General features: G+C 43.1%; 1 protein-coding gene across 19 annotated transcripts in view; it reads left to right on the forward strand.

Annotated features, from left to right (window-relative positions):
- Positions 1 to 24,340, forward strand: part of DEPDC5 (DEP domain containing 5, GATOR1 subcomplex subunit) — a 50,259-nt gene that overhangs the window by 23,387 nt on the left and 2,532 nt on the right. For 3 of the 19 annotated variants that reach the window (XM_068911800.1, XM_068911799.1, XM_009687430.2), the window contains exons 25-41: positions 904 to 969; positions 2,333 to 2,489; positions 3,657 to 3,817; positions 4,890 to 5,007; positions 5,184 to 5,351; positions 6,246 to 6,465; positions 7,405 to 7,538; positions 8,414 to 8,522; positions 12,686 to 12,748; positions 14,373 to 14,524; positions 15,311 to 15,388; positions 15,850 to 15,982; positions 16,972 to 17,080; positions 17,380 to 17,604; positions 21,549 to 21,718; positions 22,703 to 22,874; positions 23,975 to 24,035. In XM_068911800.1, coding sequence (XP_068767901.1) covers positions 904 to 969; positions 2,333 to 2,489; positions 3,657 to 3,817; positions 4,890 to 5,007; positions 5,184 to 5,351; positions 6,246 to 6,465; positions 7,405 to 7,538; positions 8,414 to 8,522; positions 12,686 to 12,748; positions 14,373 to 14,524; positions 15,311 to 15,388; positions 15,850 to 15,982; positions 16,972 to 17,080; positions 17,380 to 17,604; positions 21,549 to 21,718; positions 22,703 to 22,874; positions 23,975 to 24,035 — 2,296 coding nt within the window. Of the gene's footprint in view, positions 1 to 903; positions 985 to 2,305; positions 2,514 to 3,656; positions 3,818 to 4,889; positions 5,008 to 5,183; positions 5,352 to 6,245; positions 6,466 to 7,404; positions 7,539 to 8,413; positions 8,523 to 12,685; positions 12,749 to 14,372; positions 14,525 to 15,310; positions 15,389 to 15,849; positions 15,983 to 16,971; positions 17,081 to 17,379; positions 17,605 to 21,548; positions 21,719 to 22,702; positions 22,875 to 23,974; positions 24,036 to 24,340 lie in introns of all 19 variants that reach the window. The other 16 variants (XM_068911807.1, XM_068911805.1, XM_068911806.1 and 13 more) reach the window with 9 other exon arrangements.

Genomic DNA, 24,340 nt, shown 5'->3' on the forward strand with positions numbered 1-24,340 from the left:
ATGGATAAATCAACTCTCTTCTTATTCTTTGTTAGAGAAGTATGGGCCTAGGTATATCTTAAAAATTTGAAACATAATGAAAATCATTTCCTTTTCAGACATGTTTACCTCTAAAAAGTCTCTAATGTTTTGGGCCTGTTTAGGGGCAATAAAGGCTTAATATTTTCCGAATTATTAGCCTGGGAAAGGATAATAAGATCATTTGTGTTTACTGAATCAAAAAGATCATCTATTTGTTTTGTTTTTCCCCTTCAGGCCGGGAGGGGAAGTGGGTACTGGCAGCTTATGCCAAAAAATGTTGGGGGTTGTAGTAAATCTGTATTGTGATTTTGATAAATTTCTTGGACTTTTTATTAAATCTCTCTCTCGAGAAAGAGAAAGATTTTTTTTCCTTTCAGTAGGTGAATTCTGTTGTAATTTCTTTTCTTGCTGCTCCTGTGTTTTATGACATTCTTCCTCTTAACTCATCACTTTTTCCTAGAATGAGAAAGCTGATCAAAAACTTTTTGTTTTTGTGTACTGAGTGGATTTAAAAGTATAATTAGCTTCTGAGATTAGCAAGCTAAAATAAAAAGGAGTCAGCTGTAACTATTTTATTTGCTTTTTTTAATGGTATATGATTTTAAAGATGTGTATCACCATTTTAGGGAGATTGGTTTTGGTTGTTTTTTAATTCTTGAACACTGCTAATGTGTTTGAATTTCAGTGAAGATATCTTGCTTTCCCATTGATTGGTTTTGTGTATTTTTCTGCTGTGCAGAACCCCGAGTTCTTCTCAGGGAGAGAAATGCTGTCATATTCTTAAAACATTTGCATGCTTTTGATTTATTTTTATTTGGAATGAAAGATGAAAGTAAAGTGCACACGACTGCTTAAAATATGCAATGTACTTTTTCCTTGTAGGGATGAATCTCAAAACTCAGAACAAGGATTCACTGGAAGATGCTGTTTCTAACTCTCCAGATCCAAGTAAGCAGAAGGAAGGTTTGTAAAGCAGGTTCGCATGGGGGGAGGATAGGGAAGAAAAGGGCATGTGCAAGTCTAGAAGCATCAGGAGGTGGTAGGCAAGAAATCGGGAAGCCTACTTGGCTTTTGGCAAGAGTTTTGCTCTGCAGTAACTGGCAGGATCTCCCTGTATTGTGTATCTCACTGAGATTGCAGTTCTACAGCTCTTAAGAATTTCTGAAGCTGGTTGTCATGTCACTTCCACAGTTCTTTCCTTACCAGAGACTATTATGCAAAAACCTGCTGAACTCTTATCTGCTTCTCAGAATGAAAGGTTTGCTTGGCACCAGCTAATTGAAGCAGAAGTAGCGCAGTCAGTTTCTGCATTTAGTACTATTTACTGAGAATTACGTGCCTTCATCTAATACAGAAACAAGTGTGTGACTAATTAAGAAAACATTTTATCTATAGCAGTCTATCTTTTATAATTTTCTTGCACAGAGTTCTGCCCATTAATGTTAACATCTTCATTATAAAATATATATATTTTTATCTTTAAGATCTCTGTGACAATAAGTTAGGAATTAGCATTTGGCTTAGTGCCTTGGTATGGATTGGTTGAGGCAGGTCAGAATGTAGCACAGTAGCAAAGGGATGATTTGATATAATTAGTCAGCTTTCACTTTTTAATGTCTGATTTTAGATCTGCAGAATCTTGAAATTGCAACATAACTCTGGGAAGGGGTGCAGAAAAGGAGTGCTTTCCAAATTACTATTTTTCTCATCTTCCCACCCCTCTCAATCTATCTTCTGTTTTTATAACTCTAGAAATATCCCCTTTCTGCTGTTGTACTATGCCAGAAGCAGACCAGCCTGTCGTTCTTTCTCTCCCCATCCTCAGCTCCTTGTACAGTTATCTAAGGCGCGAAGCTAGTCTGATTTTCTTGTTCAGACTTGGAATGTTGATCTGGTTTTTTTATTTGTAATCTGCAATTGCACCTGACTCGCTGTAATTTTGGCAGAGCAATGGCTATGTCAGCTCTAGCTTTAAGTCAACAGAAAATTAAGCATATTAACTTTGAATCCCATTTGCATGATGGGATTAAATTAGCATGTGCGCTGCATTGTTTAACAAACTCTGTCTCTTTCTCTCCCTCCCTTCCTCCCCTCTTACTTTCGTTTTCCATTTCCATTCCATCCTCTTTTTGTCCCTGTTGACTTTATGCCAACTCTGCACTTGTCCCTCGTTCTTTCCAACTTTCCTCTTCACATGTTTCTCTCATCTCCCTCTGCACCCTAATTTTTTTGGGTGACCATATATGCCCCCATTGTCTCCCCCACCAATTATACAACGAGGCAGTTCTGACGCTGTCTGCTCCCCCCGTAGTGCCAGGCTTCTGTTGTACAGTTGGAGTGGACTGGAAATCTCTTACTACTCCGGCATGTCTCCCTCTTACTACGGACTACTTTCCCGACCGTCAGAGTCTGCAGAACGATTACACAGAGGGCTGCTATGATCTCCTCCCAGAAGCTGACATCGACAGGTTTGCCAGCACCTTCTCTGTAATGTATCCTGAACTGAATCAAAATGCTTAAGGCGCAGTTGATGGAAGAGGAGTGCTTTGGAGTCTGTACAAGAGAAGGACGAGTTGCCAACATAGTTGGCAGCAGAATACTTAATTTTCCCTTTTCAGTGGTAACTTTGCACCTTTTCTGATGTTACCATCTGACAGTATTGTTTTCAGCAGATTTTGTGTTGGAAGTGGTTTGAGTGCAGAATTTTACTTCTCTGAATCTCTTTAATCAAAAAAAAAAATCCCAAACTATCACCTTTGTTAATCTCTTTTCCAGCAAGTATTTTGGAATTGCTAAATGAACAAATGTGCATGCATACACAATATTTAAGACGCTTATCCCCACTTCTAGAGATGCTTAGTTGAAAGCATTTTGGAGGAAAACAGTGTTAATGGGATAAATAGAGCTTCTGAGCTTCTCTTGCAAATCTCTGGTAACTATTCTTTAATTGCTTTGTCTTTCCGAAGCTGTGTCATCTTTTTAAACATCTTTTGAACTTTCCACAATTTCCAGAGCATCAGACAAACTAGTCAAGGTGACTGAAACGTTTGAGTCCTCCTAGTAAATAGCAGGATTAAAGAAATGCCATGCTCATTTACAGCAGGAGGGCAAAGTTCAGGAGAGCAGAAATAGATGTAATGACATAGTGATGTGGAGTCTCTCCTCATCTTAGCTGCTGGTTGGTGCTTGATCTGTCATTTAATCTGTCTCTGCTCTAGACTTGCCTTTCTGGGACAGAGCGAAGCCCCCACCCTTCTGAGTTCTGCTGAATGTTTGCAAGTTGCGCTGAGATTCTCTGGAAAGTGCTATTAAAGTGATCATTGATAAATTCGTTGGAAGTTTAACAGCTGCTGTAAGAAAATCTCTTTTGTGGATTCAGTGCCTGTAATAAGTTTCAAAACTGCTTTCAAAGGCATTAATAAATGTTGCCAGACAGCTAACCATCACCTGTTTTAAACAACAGAAAGGTACCTATTCTTCTTTACAGTTTCTGCAGGTTGGTTTTCTCAGGCAGAGGGCTCCACTTGCACAGATCCCAGTGCAGGAAGGAAATCCTCCGTTAGGAAAGACAGAGCTAAGAATAGGTGTATGGTCAGTTCCCTTATTCTAGTCTCCTTCTTAACCTTTGTGTTCAGGAGAGATGAGGAAGGGGTGCAGATGACAGCCCAGCAGGTGTTTGAGGAGTTTATTTGTCAGCGTCTCATGCAAGGCTATCAAATTATCGTGCAATCCAAACCACAGAAACCAGCCACAGCTGTGCCACCCCCACTCAGCAGCAGTCCCCTTTACAGCAGAGGTGAGTGGTTTTGTATTGACCGTGTAGTCTTTTGTCTTTCTCTCCTTCCACCAATGCCGGTAACCTAGGTGCTCGTTTTAGCTCTTTGTTCATTCTTTGTTCTTATTTTGTATTGTTAAATGACAACCTTTGGAGGTAGAGAGCCGGATGTGAGGCAGCACAAACAACTCAGATGCACCTTCAAGGAACAGGTGCAGGATAGAGGAAAAGGAGCGTTTTCACTGTGATTAAAAAAAAAAAAAAAAAGCCTTATATTTGTAAGGGTGAACCCAAAAGAAGTATGACTTGAATGCAGTTTGGGTGAATACATCTTAAACACAATGCACGTGGTGACTGCAGGGCAGGCACGTCTCTATAAGACAGACCAAAACCTCCAAAATGTATTTATCTGAAAGTTAGTCTGGAAACAGTTTCCTAACTCTAAAATAGCTGAAAGTCTCAGGTGAGCAGATAAAACTTCACTGTCCTAAAATCATGAGTCAGCTAAACCTGGTTAGACCCCAGAGGCCTGGGAGCGGGTTGGAAGGGTCTCATATTCCCTTAAGAGAATCTGACTGACCTCAAACCTTTTTTTGAACATTCTCATCTTAGACAAGTCAGAGCTCATAGAGAAGGGCGTACCCACAAACAGGATATAGTTTTTATTCTCTGCTTTGGGAATGAGCAGCAAAGGCTTCTTTGGTAAAGTGTCGAGCTTAAGTAGCTAAATCCAGGAATGAAGTACAGAGAGAAAGGGAAAGTGGAGCCCAGCTTTACCATCATATCCACCAGCGTCTCAGCACTTCATGTTGTCTGATGTCTAGTTGTCTTTCCCAGGGAAAGTCTATACTGGTGGTGTACAAATTGCAAATGTCCTTCGTCTTTGGTTGTGACATTAGCAAACGTTAATTGTAAGAACATAAGGCTCGTCGTGCAAACAGCTCTTAGAAAAGATGACCTGAAAGATGGCTCTTAGTTTATGTCCGAGTTCGGAAACCCGATCCTGGTCTTTTTCTATGGATGTGGTTTGCTGGCAAAGTTCTGACTATTGCAGTAAGCTTAAAAAGGTGTATGTTTTGCTTTGCACAATTAGGTCTTGTATCAAGAAATCGGCCAGAGGAAGAAGATCAGTACTGGCTGAGCATGGGCCGTACTTTCCACAAAGTAACGTTAAAAGACAAAATAATTACTGTGACTCGATACCTGCCAAAGTGAGTATCCCTTTAGTTGAGCCGTTTGCTATTAAATGTTTCAGATGAACATGCTCTTTCAACTGTCTATACTTGCTTGAAAGAATGAATTATAGAGCCTCCTCTCTCTTTAGCAGAAGAAAGAGAAGCACTGCTATTGATGATGCTGAAATTAAGGTTTGCTTTGTCTCTTTTAGGTATCCGTATGAATCTGCTCAGATAAACTACACGTACAGCTTGTGTCCCTCGCACTCTGATTCTGAATTTGTCTCTTGCTGGGTAGAATTTTCCCATGAGCGACTGGAAGAGTACAAATGGAATTACTTGGATCAGTATATCTGCTCTGCTGGCTCTGAGGATTTCAGGTGAGAGCTCCTTTTCCATCCAGACTGTTCTGTGTCCTAATTTCCTTTTTTCTTTTTTGACCTAAAATTTCTTTAACAAGTTCAGCCTACAAAAGCTCAGTACTCCAGGGAGAGTGGCTGGCCTGATTTCGCTTGTACACTGCTAGTGGCTTTGTTACCCTTGCGTGAGCGTATCAGCATTGCTGTTGCATTATCTGATCCTTGATACAGAGTCTTAATCAAAAAATTCAGTACGAACTATTTTTTCCTCCGCTACAAATGCAAAGAAATATGACATTTTACACCCCTCAGATGCTTTTCTTGGCTTCTTACTCATTTCTGTATCTGACTCAAAGCTTCCATTTAGTTTTGAAACTGTTGGAGGCTTGTTTGAGTCCTCGGCTTAGCTTGACTGTAATCATACTCCTAAACTATTTAGGACAGGCTCTCATTGGCCATGTGGAACATCTCTGACAGTGTCAATAGCCTTTTTGATATCTTCTCAAAACAAAGCTAGTCTTTTTGTATCTTTGTTTCTTTTCAGGTCTCAACCTGCTTCTGTGGCCCTAACATATACCTCTGACATTCCTTTTTCTTTGCTTATTTCTGGAGGAAAAGCCTGTGTAGCCTACCTCTTACAGTAAAGGAAATATATCTGTAAGATGTAACTATTCTGAAGATGGGATTGTGTTCTCTTCTGCATATCAATGTGTTGGAATACTTCCCAGTGTTATTCATCTTGCTGGCCACTCCATTGCATGGTCTGCTCTTTCTCGCACAGGGATAGCAAAATGACAATTTACTGTACATGCTGAAATTTACAGCTGATAGATATACGTTTTACTTACTGTAAAATCATTCGTAGGAAGCTGTGGTGAACTCTGTCCTGTCTGTCTTCTGTGTTCCTTCCTTCAGCCTTATTGAGTCACTGAAATTTTGGAGGACCCGCTTTCTGCTTCTGCCTGCCTGCATCAGTGCCACAAAACGCATTATGGAAGGAGAAGTGCACTGCGATGTGTATGGAGACAAGCCCCGCTCTGATGAGGAGGAGTGGCAGCTCCTGGATGGCTTCATTCGCTTTGTGGAGGGTTTGAACCGCATTCGTCGACGCCATCGATCTGACAGAATGATTCGAGTGAGTCAACTTTTCGCTGGGTGAGAAGCTGAGTGTAGGAGACACCTTTGTCCTGTTGCAGTCATTTGCCATCCACTGAGTTTATCTGCGTGGTCTGACGAAGCATTAGCAGACGTACTTGAGCCAACTCCAAGCAAAACGGGATGTATGTGCATGTGGGTGTTTGTGTATCTGTATGTACAGCACAGTCCCATGCCTACAGACATGCTATTCCAGATTTGAAATAGTACGGCCACGTCAGCACCTTGCTACTCCCAAACTAATGAAACTAATTAAATTTGCCGATGAGTAACCCCCCATGCTGCCGTGACTGGAACCAGAAACGGAACAGAGTTAGCTCACTCAACGTGCAGTGAAATGCTTCTGCACAGCGTACTGTGCCTTAGCCTCTAGATGCTCTGTTTTTTCCTCATCTGGTCTGCTCTTGGCACAAGTCTGGTGCCACCTCTTTGCAAATGTGCATTGCTTTGTGTTGTGGTTACGGTTAGACTGTGCACATTATTGCAACTTGTGGTGCAGATCATTGCCGAGAAGGAATTTTTGAGGGACTGGAGCTGGTAACTTCTAGCTGGGTTGGCTGTGTGCTGCACACTTAGGAAAAGGAATGTGAAGAAAGAGCCGTATGGTTGAATTCCTGGAGAATAGTTTAAAGGCAGTCATCAAAAACTAGTTGCGGTGTATCAAATTCTCTTCAAATTCACCTACCGAATGGAGTGACTTATATCAGAGCAAAGCCACTTTTATCTATAGAACAGTATCCCTTTTATTTGAGAACAGCATCCATATAAGACGCTAGGCTGGTCCATTTCTCATGTACCTATGGTTTAACTCCCTTTTTAAAGGTGCCTATTAAAGCCCTGCTGACATGAGGTGTTGTGTCCTTGCTTACTACTTAAGCCTAGCTTGACAAGGTCTGTGCTTCCATTTTTCCTCCTTCAGAAAGGATCTGCCATGAAAGGATTGCAGATTGCGGGTCCAATTCCTACCCACTCTCTGGAGCAGGCTGGGCCTCCCATTGGGAAAAAAGGAACCTCAGCCCTCTCAGCCCTGCTGGAGATGGAAGCCAGTCAGAAGTGAGTCCCTGCAACCAGGCTGCGTGAAGCACTCCAGAATATCCTTCCTACATATCTTCCTTCTGTACTGGCTAAAGCAGATTGGGGTGACTTTGCCTTGGGGAAAAAAAAGGGATTTGGAATCCTGCTTCTTTAGTATCCTTGAAGCTGGGCTGAGGAAATACTGGACTTTTCCAGGGATTTTCCTGTATTATGTTTCTGTACCAGAATGAATACCAGAGACAGGGAAGTAGGAAAGAGGCTAGAGAAATACATTTCTAGTAACTTAAAAGGAGCTCTTTTTTTTTTTTTTTTTTGCAGCATCTCACTACATCACATATCAGACAGGCATCCATTTCTGATTTGCTGTTATAGTTGTATCAAGTATGAAGAGCTTAGCTGGGAAAAAACTGTGCACAAGTATTCCATACCAGTAGAGTAGTCTCAGGGTAAACACTGGGTAATGAATATAGCCAATCTGTGAAGAAAATACATTCTTTGGACAGATAACGTCTGTTGAAATGCCTGTGGAATTTGAGATTCTTTTTCAGTATTGATCTATGATGGTTCAAAGAAGCTCAGAATTACTAATACCAGATATACTGAAAACACAGTTTAAAACAGTGGTCTGTTGCTGTTAAATGTGTAAAAGATTTGAATATTTTTTTAAATTATGAGGAGGTGTTACATACGCATAAGAAAACTGAGTAAGTTCAAGGATCTATGTTGTATATGTGGGTAGAAAGTACTTATAAAACATTGGACTGACTGTGTGCTTCAGAGTTTGGGGAAGCAAACGTCTGAAAATACGGTAGTACCCCTCCGCAACAGTGGCCTTTAGGCAGAGGCTGACATGGAGCACACTGGAACAAACTCAATTCCTTCCTTTGCTTCAGGACCCTGGGGGAGCAGCAAGCAGCAGTGCTGTCTGGGAAGAGCTCTGGGCAGCCGTCAGAGAGTGGGAGCATTGCCATCACGCCCACCTATATGGACAGCCCTCGTAAGGTAAAGACTTTCTAGTCTTTCTTTAGTTGCTATTTTTATGTGAGAATTTCTCAAATAATTGGATTATAAAAAGAAAAAAAATAGATTGCTCCTCTAAGCATATGGCTGCAGCACACCATATCTTATTATCTAACCAGGCGAGAGGACTGGGCCTATGCCTGGAGTGTCCTTAAGCCTTTGTGTGCAATGGCATTAAGGAGAGGTTTGGGCACAACCATCCTTCAGTTCTTCATTAAAACTGTGACAGTGAGATCAAAACCCTGGGATACTACCTCAGCATGCTTTACTAGTTTAACTGGCTTTTGTTAATTCCTCCATTTTCTTTTCTGGCAGCGTATTTCATTTCAGTCAGGGTTTGATTTTAGATTAAGAAATACAGTGTTGTCTGCATCGATATGGAGGCTGTCTCGCAGACCAAAATTAAGCTCTAGACCATGGTTGTGTGAAGCTTCAGTGAAATTTTAACAGCAGGAACCCCAGGTACTTGCTTCTGTTTGGAGTAGAGGACATGTTCCTGGGTGGTGATTTAGATGTCATTCCTTTTCTGACTGGACTCCAGGCTGAAGAAGACTGTCTTCCTGCTGCTCTCCTCAGACACTTAAAGAGAAGCTGTGCTATCCCTTAGCTTTCCTGTCAGCTGCCATGTGAGTGCCATGAGAGTCAAATTTCCACCTCCAAGTCCAACTGGAAAGGTCCCCCCCTGCCTCCCTCCATATTCTAGCATGGCGGTTTTCCAGCAGGAGTAACAAGGAACTGAACCAAGATGCAACACTTAAAAGTATGACCTGTCTTTGGGTTCAGCCATCAAAGTATTGCAAAGGAAAAGTTCTCTGATTCCTACTATCAACTGTCCGGATACTTATCCATCTCTTTCAGTATTGTTCTTTTAGCATCACCAAGGGGAAATCATGCTTAACCAATCTGGAAGCCTTCCATAATGGAATGATGGGCTGGGTAGATGAGGGGAGAGCAGTGGATGTTGTCTCCCTGAACTTCAGCAAGGCTTTTGACACTGTCTCCCGTCACATCCTCCTAGGCAAGCTCAGGAAGTGTGGGCTGAATGAGTGGACAATAAGGTGGATTGAGAACTGGCTGAATGGCAGAGCTTAGAGGGCTGTGATCAGTGACACAATCTAGTTGGAGGCCTGTAGCTAGCGGTGTCCCCGGGGTCAATACTGGATCCGGTATTGTTTAACTTATTCATCAGTGACCTGGATGAAGGCACAGAGTGCCTCCTCAGCAAGTTTACTGATGATACAAAACTAGGAGGAATGGCTGATATACCAGAAGGCTGTGCTGCCATTCAGAGGGACCTGGACAGGCTGGAGAGACGAGCAGAGAGGAACCTCATAAAGTTCAACAAAGGGAAGTGCAGGATCCTGCACTTAGGGAGGAATAACCCCATGCGCCAGTACAGGCTGGGGGCTGACCTACTGGAAAGCAGCTCTGCCGAGAAGGACCTGGGAGTCGTGGTGGATAAGTTGAGCATGAGCCAGCAATGAGCCCTTGTGGCCAAGAAGGCCAATGGGATCCTGGGGTGCCTGAGGCAGAGTGTTGCCAGCAGGTCGAGGGAGGTGATGCTCCCCCTCTCCTCAGCCCTGGTGAGGCCTCACCTGGAGTACTGTGTCCAATTCTGGGCTCCCCAGTACAAGAGAGACATGGCACTACTGGAGAGAGTCCAGCGGAGGGCTACAAAGATGGGGACTGGAGCATCTCTCCTATGTCGAAAGGCTGAGAGAGTTGGGCCAGTTCAGCCTGGAGAAGAGAAGACTGAAGGGGATCTGATCAATGCGTACAAGTATCTGAAGGGGGAGTGTCAAGAGGATGGGGCCAGACTCTCAGTGGTGCCCAGCGACAGGACAAGAGGCAACGGGCACAAACTGAAATGCAGGGAGTTCCATCTGAACATGAGGAAAAAACTTCTTTCCTGTGAGGGTGACTGAGCACTGGAACAGATTGCGCAGGGAGGCTGTGGAGTGTCCGTCCTTGGAGATATTCAAAAGCTGTCTGGACACGGTCCTGGGCTGCCTGCTCTAGAGGACCCTGCTTGAGGAGGGAGGTTGGACTAGATGATCTGCAGAGGTCCCTTCCAACCTCAACCATTCTGTGTTTCTGTGATGTTTCAACATCCAGCCTTTTGTGTATAGAAGTCCCTTCATCACTGGTGTTACGTTATCCCGGAGACCTGGATAACGCTAGTTGAAGTGGTAGAGTAATTGCAGTCATCTTAGTAATAGACACCTATTTGTTTTGGAAACTTTCTCATTCTGCAATGGAAGAGACAAGGAGCAGGTGATTATAGCCTCGGAAAAAGTAGGTGCAGAAGTTGAGTTTTAGAGGCACGTTTGCAGACTTCCAGATCCTAATTCATGCTTTGCATTTTCTTCTTTTACCATTTAGGAACGTTAACTTCTTCAGACTTCCCCCTTTAAATATAGAAATTATAAATGTCTCTTTCTACCACCACAACTGGTGAAAATTCCACATAAGACACAGGACAGAAGAATGCTGTGGCGAGTTGCTCTGCATACTAGAGGGGGGAAAAGGCAAAACTTGGCTTTCTTGGCAGTGGCTGCTGTGTACTTGCACAATATTGTGTTAGAAACAATATCACAGACCTTGTGCTATGAACAAATGCTGTTCCCTGTAATTTTAAAAGTAACTATGCTAAAAAGCCTTTCTAGAAGGCTACTGTAAAATCTGGAAGACTGTGTTATCAATGGACAGCCTTTCACACTCCAGTAATAAGCACTCCTATGAACAGTTACGCACAGGGACTTGGAGGGAAGCAGATGAGATCTCCAAATTGATAGCTCACACTTGCTGGAAAGATTCCAGTGAACAGGTAGCCTTATCAGGCAACTTTGTGCTTGCTTGGAGACATCAGCGAGTGTGCACTGCATACTTCCAGGACATGCAACCACTTTAGGGCTCATCAGCATGGCTGATGGCTCATTATGGCTTTAAGGCTCCTCAGCAGTATGTCTGGCTGTCCAGAGACTTGCAGCCCAAGTACTGACAAATTGTCACAGCTGTGTGCTCTGTCAGCAGCCAAGAGAACAAGTGCTCTTCCAGGTTGCTATTCAGCGCTGGAGCTGGTCCAAAACAAAATTGAACCACCCTCTCCACCTCTTCTCTGTTTCAGAACAGCATTGACAAGTCACTTCAGCAGGCAGTTGTTGGGCAATATGGAGTGATTTAACACAGTGATTTAGCTTGATGCATAAACTGTTTGGGGAGTCTTTGCCCTTACAGATACCGATTGCCTGCTCGGTTTCTGCACTGTGTAAATTGCCAGCCATGTACCCTGGCATGAATTCTTTGCAGAAAATGTTTTATACATATGTACCAGGGCAAGCATCCTCTTAACTGCAGGCTATAGATAAAATGTTTTGCCTAGGGAACAGAATAGAGAATTGCAAATAGGGAACAAAAACCTAGTTGGGTTCCAGTGTATCATCTTTTGTGATAAGAGAATCTTGACATATTTTAGAATAGTAGTAGGGGATAAATTCAGCCTGGATTTGTAAGCAGGCAGGGAACATAGGATAGGCAATACCTGTTTAATTTTGCACAAGGTATTAAACAGAGCGTTGGTGAGATCTTTGTGATGAATTTTTCTTCCCTTTCCTTTGCACCGTACCAGAACCTGCGTTTGAGAGGAAAAGTACGCTTCCTGAAGTGTTTCTCTGCCTCTATCTCTTTATCATGTGAATGACTGACAGACTAGAAAAGAGCTGGCCTTCCTTTGAAACGTGTCATTACTCATGCAGTTACATAGGCTTCTCTATCGCTATTCAGCTTTTGCATTTGAAATGAAGAGCCATTCAGTTTAGAGCTCAAGTCTTTCTCCTAAGAAGTGTGAAGGAATGCTGTGGTTTTGAATTGGCTTCTAATCAGTGCGGTTTACAAGTCTTTGGAAAAGTGTCTGTGCTAAGGAGAAGCAATGTCTTGATCCAGAGAGAAAAAGGGTTTGTGTGTGAGTAGCTCCTGATGCTCCTGCTCTGCTCTGCCGGATTCTGGGTCTATTTGGGATTTGCATTCTTCTCATACCTTCTCTCTGTGGTCGCTTCATACTTGCACAACCTTGTATTTGCTTTTCTTCATCTTCTTGTTCCTGTTGCTGTTGCCATTACTGGGCCTGCTTCCTCTGATGCCTTCAGGATGGGGCCTTCTTTATGGATTTTGTTCGCAGCCCACGCACAGCTTCAACCTTCTACTCCCAGGTTAGTTTTGAATGGTGTCTCGTCATCTCTGGCTTTTGGACTGAGGTGAGAGCATTTGTCGTCCTGGCCTTGCAGTTTGGGGAACCTGGGTTAGTTTCCAGGTCTGCTTGCTGAGAAGGAGATGCACAGCATGAAAAGGAGGTAGTGCTTGATGGTGGATGTGCCTGTTTCCTTCCGCCATTCGTTAATTTTGATATGCTTTGGATATTCATGTGCTCTGCCTTACTGTGCTTTTCACTACTGTACTACTGTCTTGCTGACTACTGAAGCTTCTCTTTTTGTATTTCAGTAAGTGCTGGTTTTCAGTCTCCCCTCGCGAAGCAAAGATGGCCACAGCTTGCTTATCTCATTCTTGGCTAAATTTCTCCAGTAGTAGTTAACTGGCAGGTGGTTCTGAGGATATCTAAGTCAAATTGTGTCCTCGGATTGTTAAACAACTGGGAGCTGAAAACATTGGTTTCATCTTGGTCTGAAAGAGTCATCGTGACAGATGTTGTTTGTACACTTAACACCAGTTAAGATTTAGCAATAAAGCAGTGTAACCATAGAAAATACTGCTGGCTGAAATGAGCTCTGAGGAGGAAGAGTGGATTTAGCTGTCTATGAGGACTGTAGATTCAGTGTGGAGCATCTGCCATTTTTGGCTGCCCAAAAAGGGACATCTGCCATTGCAGAATGGGAGATCTTTGGGGTGTGAGAAGTGGCACAGATTAAGGGCTCTGTTGGTCCAGCCGTTGGACCTAAGTCATATTACAGCTTTGTGGTTTTAGCCGGGTGTGTGCCGTGGGCTCACGAGGGCAGAGGAGCCCTCATATTTACACTGATTTGAGTTACTCTCTGCTGTACATATGCCACTCTCCCACCTCTCTAGCTTTTATATAATATGCCTTTCCTAAGCCATACGTGTTAATGACAGATGGCAATTACAGCCTGTACTTTGTTGAATCTTTCAGCATCCGTGTTCTTTCTGAAGTGATTTTATGTTAATTTTTGTGAACTATTCGGTCTACCATGGAGTAGTGCAAGTGTTCCTGCGGGAGGAAAGTGTTCTTGTTGTCTCGGTGACATAGGTGTGGGTGGGTGCCAACCAGCCTCCTGATACTACCCTGAGGAAGGAAGGAAGATGAGCTGCTTTTGTGCATTATGAAACTTGAATTCCTTGTGGTAAATTCACATGTTTTTGTCTGAGAGTTAAAGCTGAAACTATTTTTCTAATTGCTTACTACTTTTCTCTTAGTGACTAGGATTCCTGTTCTGTCCGTTGCATGTTTGTAATCATACTTACTCATTTAAACTGAAAATGTCAGGTTGGGGCCAATGTTGCTAGCTTGACAGTAGTTCTCTCAACAGAGTTGTTGCTGCGTTGCTGATCCTCAGCTTCGTTGGGGCCGCTATGGAATACTGACATACTGAATTTCATATTTGTCAGTAGCTCTCTAGTGATGACCAAAGTAAGACTGTACTTATCCTCTTTGTGTATGTTTGTACTTGCCTTACAGTATTGTATGCTGTTAACAGAAACTTGAGATGAAGTGCAAATTAGAGGGGGGAAAAAAGTAAGGAAATGGGAAAAGGATTATGTTATCAATACCATAAAGGTGTTGCTGTGTTGTACTCCTTGCAGGTCTCTATAGATCAAACAGTTCCTGCAACCTTAGATGGCAACGCGTTGATAAACGCTGGCCAGTCAGCTGACAGGGGCAACGCTCAGGCCTTGGGAAGTTCCCAGAATGTAGCAGACCAAGGATATGCTACTGCCGGCTCTGCTGAGAGCGGGTAAGAAGAGCACAGCAGTACTGCGCTGATGTGGTCAATGCATTCCACTTGCTGGTGTTGAGGAATGGGTACTTAGAACAGGACGTACTTTGTCTGTCAGCGCTAGAAGGCACTTATCAGAAGAAGACCTTCTGTAGCATTTCCACACACACAAAATGCAGTAGTAAAACAAGCCTTGCAATCCAGTCTCCCACAATTAAATGAACATGACCTCTGATTTTTTTTTTTTTTCCGCTCCAACCCTACCCCAAAAAAGTTTCATTCTTCCAAAAATGAAGAATGACGAAATTCTGTTTCTGAAACCTGTTAGCAGAAAACCAGGCTTTGCGTTGACATCTGTCTTTTCTCTGTTAGAGCAAAGGGAGCCCCTGCATGCCTAAATGGATCAAATAGGTGGATGAAATCCAAGAGGTTCCAACCTGGAGGCGAGACACTGGGGAGGAAGCAGCACTGAAAATAAATTGTATTAATACCTGCTTCCTGTGTTTGTACATTAAAAGTTTAAAAAAAAAAAAAAAAAAAAAAGCAAGCTTTTAAAATGTGTGCTCCCCAATTGCTCTTGAATCTGGCAGCGTGTTTTATAGTGTGAATTGGGTCAATATAATAATTTCCTTACAATCTGAGGTTGGGAAAATTAGTCTGATGCTGTTAGTTGTCCTTCATGAGATGAAAAAGGAAATAAACGTGGCACAGCACAGAGAAAAGACTGCGTTTTTCTTAAATGTACGTATGTGAACAAATGTGGCAACTGCCCTGATTTTTAACATGATTCTGTTTGCTTCCCAGCTCTCAGCAGTGTTCAGCAAGCTCTCTGACTTCTTCCTCCACTTTAATAGAGATTCTTGAAGCCATGAAACATCCCACGTAAGTTTTTTTTTGTTGTTTATTTAAACCAAATGTGCTTAATATCTGTCTGGAAGTTTTGTAAGATGATGTGAGGCACGGAGACACTCAAAGAAACCCCATGTCAGCTCTCAAGGAGTTTTTTCAGCTCCCTTTTGTTATTCAGTTCCAATCTCTCCAGGAAGGAATTCTACAGAAATTGAGATACCAGTATGGCTGTCCAGACATCTATTATCTGAATCCTAGTCTTGTCAAAGCAAGATTCCTCAGCAAGGGTTACACTGAGGTTCTGTTTAGGTCAAGCGTTCATCTTTGTTACCAGAAGCTAACAGCATGTCACTTTGGCGGCATTGTGCGTTTCTTGTTTTGTATCCTCATCCCATTTATTCTGCTTTTTTTTCCTGACAGTGATTTTTATCCTTATATTTGTAGAGTTATCAATCAGTCCATGTTAACAACACGTTTGACCTACTTTGATTCAGCACAGGGATCCAGCTGCTCTCTGAACAGAAGGGCCTCTCCCCATACTGTTTCATCAGTGCAGAAGTTGTACATTGGCTGGTGAATAATGTGGAAGGTGTGCAAACGCAAGCCATGGCGATTGACATCATGCAGGTAAGAGAACTGTCAAGGGGTGTGGGGAGGGCCAGAGATACCCCTCTCTGTGAAGAAAGTAGAACTGTAGCAGAAATTATCGTATAATCCCTGTTTCTTATTAAAATCCTGTTATTGATATACATTGAAGACTACATTAAGCAGAATATGAGGTAATGAGGGCCGCACAGAAAACTTCTACCACCAGAATCTTCTGCGCCTCTTAGGTGCTAGCTGTTCGTTTATGATGGAGGTGATAATAGGTACGCACACCCTACTGCTCCCTGATTTATATCTTAGCAAATTGCTGTCTTTTCTGGAATAGCTTGAATTTTTTGGATGTTCAGTCATGAAGCAGCAGCATATTTTTCAGTAGTAAAAAGTGCCGTTTCTTCCACTGTTATGAGATGGTGACAGTTCTGTGTACAACCTGCCGTTAGCCAGTGGTTACCAAGACGTCCCAGTTCTTAGAAACATAAGGCACAACAGTGATTCTTTTTTTTCCCCCTGATAATTTGTAATGAAGCTGTAATGCAAACAGCAGATGAATTCTCTTTTATGGATGCTGAGGTATAAACACTTTGTGCAAGATATACTGCTTGTGTTCATGGATTTTTCTTCCCAGTTGAACTGGGAAGGGGCGTTGGGGTGGAAGGTTAGAAATGCTTTGGAGTTCATTCCTCTACTGAGATCCTGTATCAATTAACAGAGAACGTAGAATGTTTCTGACCTCTTGCCTTCCTGTAAAGCCATCAATAAAACCAGAGCCAGGTAAGGGAGGAAGGCAGACGTCTGCAGAATGGTCAAATGCAATCTCTCAAGGAGATAAGGACTTGCTGCACTTACTGACTATCAAGAGTTGGGTTGCTGATATTCTTCTTAGGTGCATATCTGGGCAAAAAGACTTCAAGAAAGAAAATAGCTTCCTAATGTTCTCTAGCAACCTCTTCGTATAGCTGCGAGAACGACTTCTTCTTTTTCTTCTGCGTTTACTTTGTTCTCTTTTTCAGAAAATGCTAGAAGAGCAACTGATTGTCCATGCATCTGGAGAAGCTTTACGAACCTTCATCTATGGCTTTTATTTTTACAAGATTGTTGTGGACAAAGAGCCTGACCGAGGTCAGATTTCTGTTTAATTACAAGACTTTCCTCATTATCTGTTTGCGTAATCACTAGCCCCACTTGATTCCTACGGGTGCTGCTGCAGACGTGCACCTTGGGAGCAACCAGAAATACTGTTCTGAAGAGAGTCAAAGAAATTTGGTTAATCTTTGGGTACTTTCTTTTTAGAAAAAGCAATTACAAACAATGTGAGCTAATTTCTTTCCTTCCCTGTTTTCAAGAAGAGCCAGTTCTCTTTCTTGATCTTGAGCACTGTTTCTAACTGTGACCTGTCCTTCCCCTTGCTTTTTGTTCAGTGGGCATGCAGCAGCCTACCATGTGGCACACAGCTGCAATGGATGACTTCTCCGCCTTTCAGAGGAAATGGTTTGAGGTGGCGTTTGTGGCAGAAGAGCTCCTGCACTCAGAAATCCCAGCGTTCCTCCTGCCCTGGCTGCCCAGCCGCCCAGCCTCCTATGCAAGTAGGCACAGTTCCTTTAGCCGCAGTTTTGGAGGACGGAGCCAGGCAGCTGCGCTATTAGGTAGATGCACAGCACAGGTGACAGCTGGGGAAGTTGAAGGGGATAGTTTGAAGGGGGAAGAGCAGCCAGCCAAGGGTATGATCTCACGTGGACCAGCAGTAAAGCTGCGAATTTCATGCTGGCCTTACATGTGTCTTGCAGGTGATCTCATTCTCATATGTCTGAGGTATGTTTCACTGGCTGAGCAGGGCAAATTTTGCTGCTCGTTACTGGAATATGTAAAAACTATTTTTCAAAAATTAATTGCTCTTGTCTCTCCCCCCATGCCATCCTCTAGAATTCAGAGAGGAAAGCACTGACTTTGTGTCTCCTTGCAGAGCCAAATAGATTCTTTACAACCTGTGATGAGCGTGGAGAGATAAGTTGTGAGAGCAGTAGAGCATCCAAACTCTACTTAAAATGACATGCCTAAGTGCTTCGCAATGACGAGCCCCAGTGAGATCCAGATGTGTTAGAGAAATTTTCTGTGATGTGGTGCTGGAGGCTCCTGGGCTAGTCTGAATCATTTACAGCCAGACTCCTCATATTAACGTCTGGGAAGCCCAGCTGCAAGTGATCCCTGCAGTGTGGGAACAGTAGGGTTTGCATATGGAAGATCAGGATGCAGCCGGGCAAAACACAATTATAACATCTAAAGGTTCTGTAATGTGTGAAGTACAACACTGACTACCATTAACAGCCTGTGAAACATACTGGCTGCATGTTTGACTGTGTTGCTTTGTCATCCTTTTGTTGCGTTTCCAGGCCAGCCTGAGTCACTTGCTTTTGTTACCCTTTCTCTGTTTAAAGTTACCAGAAAAATCATTGCTATGGAACTGCAGCTTCAGATTTATTTAGATGCGTCTGTTAAAGGATTATCTCAATTAGGGATAAAAGTAAAATTTCACTGTTCTCTTGTTTTATATATTTGACCTTCTGAAGAGAAGTGACTTATTCCTGGTGTAGCATCTGTATCTCTTAAACCTGAAGTTACAGTAATCCATATGTATTTCTGAAAGTCTTGTTTGAAGAGGAACAGCATCAGAAATGGGAAGCATTAAGGATAGGAAGCCTGAACTTATGGTTAGTTCCCTGAAGCCAACATATGCAGGATAATTTTCCCTGTCACACAATAAATCTGTTACTTTGGCCAATATCCAACCTCATTAGCTCAATGATTGGCCAAAGCCGAAGTCTGAACGTAGGCTGGCATGAAAGCATTGCGAGGGCCGAGGAGCTGGGGCTGGATCCTGTTCTTGCTTTGATCTCTTACTCACTGGCCTGGGAAAACAACTTCACTTTTCTATGTCTGTCCATGTTTTGAGATGAGGCGATCAAGACTCAGTAAGCTTGCATCTGGGGGAAGTGGCAAAGGAGGAAGGGTATTCTAGTGCCTCTTTCACCTTTTCTTGAACGCTAGGCAGAAAAGAGTGTATTCCCTCAGCCTGTGATGTAGTCGCACACTTGTATAGCCCTTCTCTCTTGTTTCCATTGGAATTATGTCCGTTCTGCTATTTCACTAATTTGCAGGCTGTATGTGAATGAGAAATAACCTCCAGACTGCTGACATGCACTCTGATTATTCCAAGGGTCGTTTCTTGGAGGAAAACTCTGTGTAGAGCTTTTTTTTCTCAGAAGGGAACTGGTTTAATTAGTGTTTCTGTGCTGTCCCTCTTCTAAACAGTGTTCCAACAAAAAAATTATCAGCACATCAGGAGGCAAGGAGCTTTACTAAACCTAGATGACCTCTGGTCCACGTGACTTCATTTGTTCCTCTCTTGGCTTTGATTTGGTTGTGGTTTTGATTTCTTCCCCTCCTCACCTTCCCTAAATGTCAGGCTGTGACACAAAATTGCATGCAAGCATTGGGAGCTCTGGAACAAGCTCCATGTATCCCTAAAATCCTTACCCCTATCACTTGCTCAGTGATTGTCCCCTTTCCCTCCCAGTGAAAATCTGACCTGTGATATACCTAATCTTGTCCCTTTTGATTTATAGCAGTGCATGCACTAGCAATTGTAGCGATGTATGTAGCGTAGTCTGTGACTGGAGAATAACCTGCCTGCTCCTCTCCGATGTACTCAATAAATCGTTAGCTAAATATTCAATGGTACAAGACAATTGGGAAGCAGGTGAGTCCTCTTAAAATCAGATACAAGGAAGCCAGAGTTTGTTTTATTAAAATTAAGTTGATTTTAATCTAAAACTTCTAAATTCAGAGAAACATGGATATTTTTCATCAGTTTGTAAGGTCATTGTTATTAATTCACCTGGTTGGGCTGTCTTCCTGCTGCTTTGCCTGTGAATTACAGCTACAGGCAAGGAGGGGAAGAGAGGCTCCAGCCCTGACAGAGTGGCTGTAGCGTGTGCCAGAAGGAACAGTCTAGGGGAGCAGGGAGCTCATTCTTCACAGTGTGCTGGTTCAGGTACAGTGGACTGTGGTGTTATCACTGACCTCGTAGCTACTGACCAGCATCTACCTGCCTGAGCTGCTTTTGCTTTACATCTTTTGGGAGGTTGCCTTCCAACTTCCCAAACCAAGATTCATATTTTGTTACAAAACTGGCATTGTAACCTTCTCCAAACCACAAGCGTTGCATCTACAGTGATATTGCAAGTGAAAAGGAGGACGAAAAATAAAATCGTGAGATGCTTATCTGTCTGACAATATCAGACCAACTCAGAACTTGCAGATGATACATCTCCTACAGACAGATAAGGATTTTATTTACAAAACAAAACTGGGTGATGTTCTTCCATTTTTTTTTTCCTGTTGCTAAGCTGCAGTAACAGCAGTGTAAAGGATTTGCTTTTAACCCTGAAAACTATCTCCAGCCAACTTGCAGTAGAAGTGAATGAAGGTTGGAACTTTCCTTTTACCTTGAGGATGAACTTCAACCAATCAATAAGGCCATTTAAAAGCTGACTGTATAAAAGAGTGCGCGTCTTCCTTTACTTAAGCAAGATGCAACAGTATCTGTCCCTAATGCATGCAATTAAAAGGCACCATGAAGTGCCAAGCAAGGGTTTTTCAGTAGTATTATTGCAGTCCTTTGTGTTTTGTGTCAGTTTTTAACATTAGAGAAATGTTAAATGATACCTTTGCATAAAGGAAAGTTGAAAGTGACACCATGGTTCATAGCAGGACTTTGGACCCAAAGTTGGGAGGTCTGGGGTCTATCCCTGGCCTTTCCTGCAGTCACTCTTTGACACCAGCCAAGTCACTTCTGCTTTCTGTGCTTCTGTTCCTCTTTTTGCCTGGTATCCGAGATTTTGGTTGACCAGGATTCTGGGATGTGGGGCACAAAGGGAGCTGGATCTTGGGTGCTCTTCTAGCACTGATTGCAAAGGAAGAGAAAGTACTGCAGTGATCCTAACACTGCTGCATGAGTCTTGGCTGACTTCTCTTGCTTTTACAAAACTGTTGGATATGCAGTTTTAGCAATGCGGTAACGTGGGATATTGATGTGGGGGTTAAAGAAACAAGAAGTTTAGTTTCTAATCTCCTTTAGCTATGGAAAGTCTTGGAATGCTCCTGCCCTGGGTAACAGTGCCCTGTTGTGATTTCTGGTGAGGGCATACAGCAACCAATTTGGGATGTCTTGGGTACTGAAGGAGGTGGTGTTATCTAGCCATGTTTAATTATGGCACCAGTCACTTACTGATTAGCTGTTTGGCTCTTGGTACAGTTTCTTTATTGCAGTTGAGACGTCTCGACTGCTGGGGAGGTAATTCTATGGCACAGACTCCTGGTATGAGTAATACTAATTTTTCTGTCTTTTGCGATCTAGGTGAGCAGCATTCCTAGACTATTCTGTTGGCCCAAAAACGTTTGGGGAGGAGTGGGAGGACGACAAATACATTCCAGAGGGCTTGTTTGTCGTGTTTTCTTCTGTTCTCTTCTTCTCTCCCACCCTCTCTTGAACATACTTTTTAAATATCCCCCCTATTCCTTGGCTGCATAGCTGCCACAGTGCCCGAGCAACGGACAGTGACGCTTGATGTGGATGTGAATAACCGCACTGACCGCTTGGAGTGGTGCAGTTGTTATTACCATGGCAATTTCTCCTTGAATGCTGCCTTTGAGATCAAGTTGCACTGGATGGCAGTGACTGCAGCTGTTCTTTTTGAGATGGTAAGGGTTCTCGTGTTCTGGGTGGCCACCACGATGCCAGTCTAGCCTAACTGTGTACCCGTTATACTACTGGGATCATTGGCATGTGTTAGGTGGGAAGTATTAGAAGAGCGATTGTGGGTCAGAGCTGCTGCCATTTTGATTGGTAATTTTACTGATGATCATACTGTTAAGTGTTGGCATTGCGGCACCTGATCATGATTTATCACTCTGTCTATAGTCATTCTGTCTGTGGGACAGTAGTCTGCATTTGATGGGTTTCATTCACACTATGTAGTGGCCAGAACAGGTAAAGGTGATATTTAAGTCCCACTTAGGCAAATCTTAGGCCTTAAACTGGGCCTTTGGAAAGGGATCTGTTTTACATCACATTCCTTTTCTCCCCAAACCTAAGAGCTTGAAAACTCAGAGGAATTGTTTTCATGACAGGGCTTTGGTGGGTAGTGCGTTCTTCCCATTCAGCAGTGCCTTTCAGCTTTTGTTGAACTTGCTGAAAACATTTTGAATTGAAAATGCAAACAGTCCTTGTCATTTTTTTATTAGGATTTTCTTGACTTTTGTTTTGTTTTCCCTTTTGTATCTTCTGTAAAGCTCTGAGTCTGTTTAACACTGGGTTTTACCCCCCCCCAACCAAATAGCCCTAGTTGATTGTTTTTGCTTTTATATAAAATCTGTTGCACTTTCCAGTAAAGCAGCAGTGCTTAGCCACTGATAATAAGTAGGCTGAATCAGTTCCTGAAAAATGTCCTATTTTAAAGTGCTTTCTGATTGATGTGGCACTTAAAAAAGGAAAGCCTGATGTCTTGTGCTTGTACAGCTTTGCTTATGAGGACGCTTGTGTGCTTGCCATGCAAAGCAAGCTCAGCCGGTGGAGAATTGAGCATGTCTGATCTATTCTTGGCAAGATGAGTTGCTCCTATGCACGTTAGTGCCTGTCTTCAGTTTGACATATGTGGTATGATTCATTGTTTGAATCTTTCTCAGGTTCAGGGTTGGCATCGGAAAGCTACATCCTGTGGTTTCTTGCTAGTTCCAGTCTTGGAAGGTCCGTTTGCATTGCCCAGCTACTTATACGGAGACCCACTTAGAGCTCAGTTGTTCATCCCGCTCAATGTTAGCTGCTTGTTGAAGGAGGGCAGTGAGCATTTGTTTGATGGTAAGAAGTGTTCTTTATTTTACCCCTGGGGATACTTTCTTGCAAGTAGATCCCTTCTGGCATATAGAACCTCATGAAGAGGTTCATGAGGTTCATGAAGAACCTCATTTATCAGAAATGCCTTAGCCTGCCTTTATATTTTTGTACAGCCACTGGCAGGAAGGTGTTGCTCAGAGGAAGCTGTACTGGCAGACTAATCCACATGTAACACTGCGGGAAGTTGGCAGAAAGAAGTACTAAGGCACAGGAAAGGTGGTCTCCCCACTGATCTTTGTTGCCATAACGTTGCATGCCCTTACAGAACCTGTGTCAAGTAGTTTCTCTGTTTGACGTGATGTTATACTGTAAAAGTCTATTTTGCTGGTAGGCCCTGCCCACAGGGGATCTGCATTTGTATCCTGCATTTGCTTATTCTTCCCCTCAGTGAGATTAGGTTTTCGTGACTGCCATCCTCTTTTGTGTTGTCATGGTTACGTTCATGGCAAGAGTGTTTGCGCTTGAGATTAAGAGCTGGAAACTGCAACCTTCTTTTCTGCTGTGTGACCTCTCCCTTTCGAGTGATGCTGTTGCTGTAAGTCTCAGGATGAGAGCTCACCTATCAGGGAGCTCCGTCCCCACTCTGAGAGAGGTAATACTGCATCATGGGAAGGGACAAGTTGCCAAAGACTCTATGTGAAAATAGTGAAGATGATCGGTTTCTTTATTTTTGTTAACCCTCGACCCAGTGTTGGGCTGTAGCTGTAGAAGGGTCGGTGATAGACCCATATGCTGTGAGGCCACTGTAGCCCCGCTGCCTCTGAAGTAAGTAATTTTGGTGCACTCCATAGTGATACACAGCAGCCAGCTCTCCTTCCTTGCCCTTTCCTTCGCCTCTAGGGACGCAAAAGCTGAATTCAGGGATGAATTTGCTACTGGTGTATACAAGATATGTCTAACAGGCTGACATTCAAGGGACAGCTGACAGAAAGTAGTACGGCTAAAAGAGATGGCTAGAAAAAAACCAAGTGCACAGAAGGAGTCTGAGGAAAACTGAAATTTTGAAAGAGCAAATGAAATTAAGGAGCTTTACTAGGTAATCGTTACCTTTTTGTTTGTTTCAGGCTTCGAGCCAGAAACATACTGGGACCGTATGCATCTCCTCCAGGAAGCAATAGCATACAGGTATGTAGAGCAGACGGGCTGAAAGGGTTGAGGTGAGGTGAAGACCCATGCTGAGCGCTCGCACGTGGGTTCGGCGCAGTCTGCCTCTGAAGTCTGCTTGCAGATTATTAGATTAAAACATAACTAAACAGCCTGGAAGTGTTTCTGTGGGGGTGAAGGAGGCAGGCAGATACAGTGTTTCAGCTTGTCACTGGAGCAAACCTTACCTGGTCCTGGGCAGGGCACTGGCTTTGCAGGGTGCCCTGCTACTCTAGGTTAGAAGCAGTAGGCTGCAAATGGAGTTCCCTGTGAGAAGGGACTGTTAC

Source organism: Struthio camelus, chromosome 17 (assembly GCF_040807025.1).
Source record: "Struthio camelus isolate bStrCam1 chromosome 17, bStrCam1.hap1, whole genome shotgun sequence".
Taxonomy (NCBI): Eukaryota; Metazoa; Chordata; class Aves; order Struthioniformes; family Struthionidae; genus Struthio; species Struthio camelus.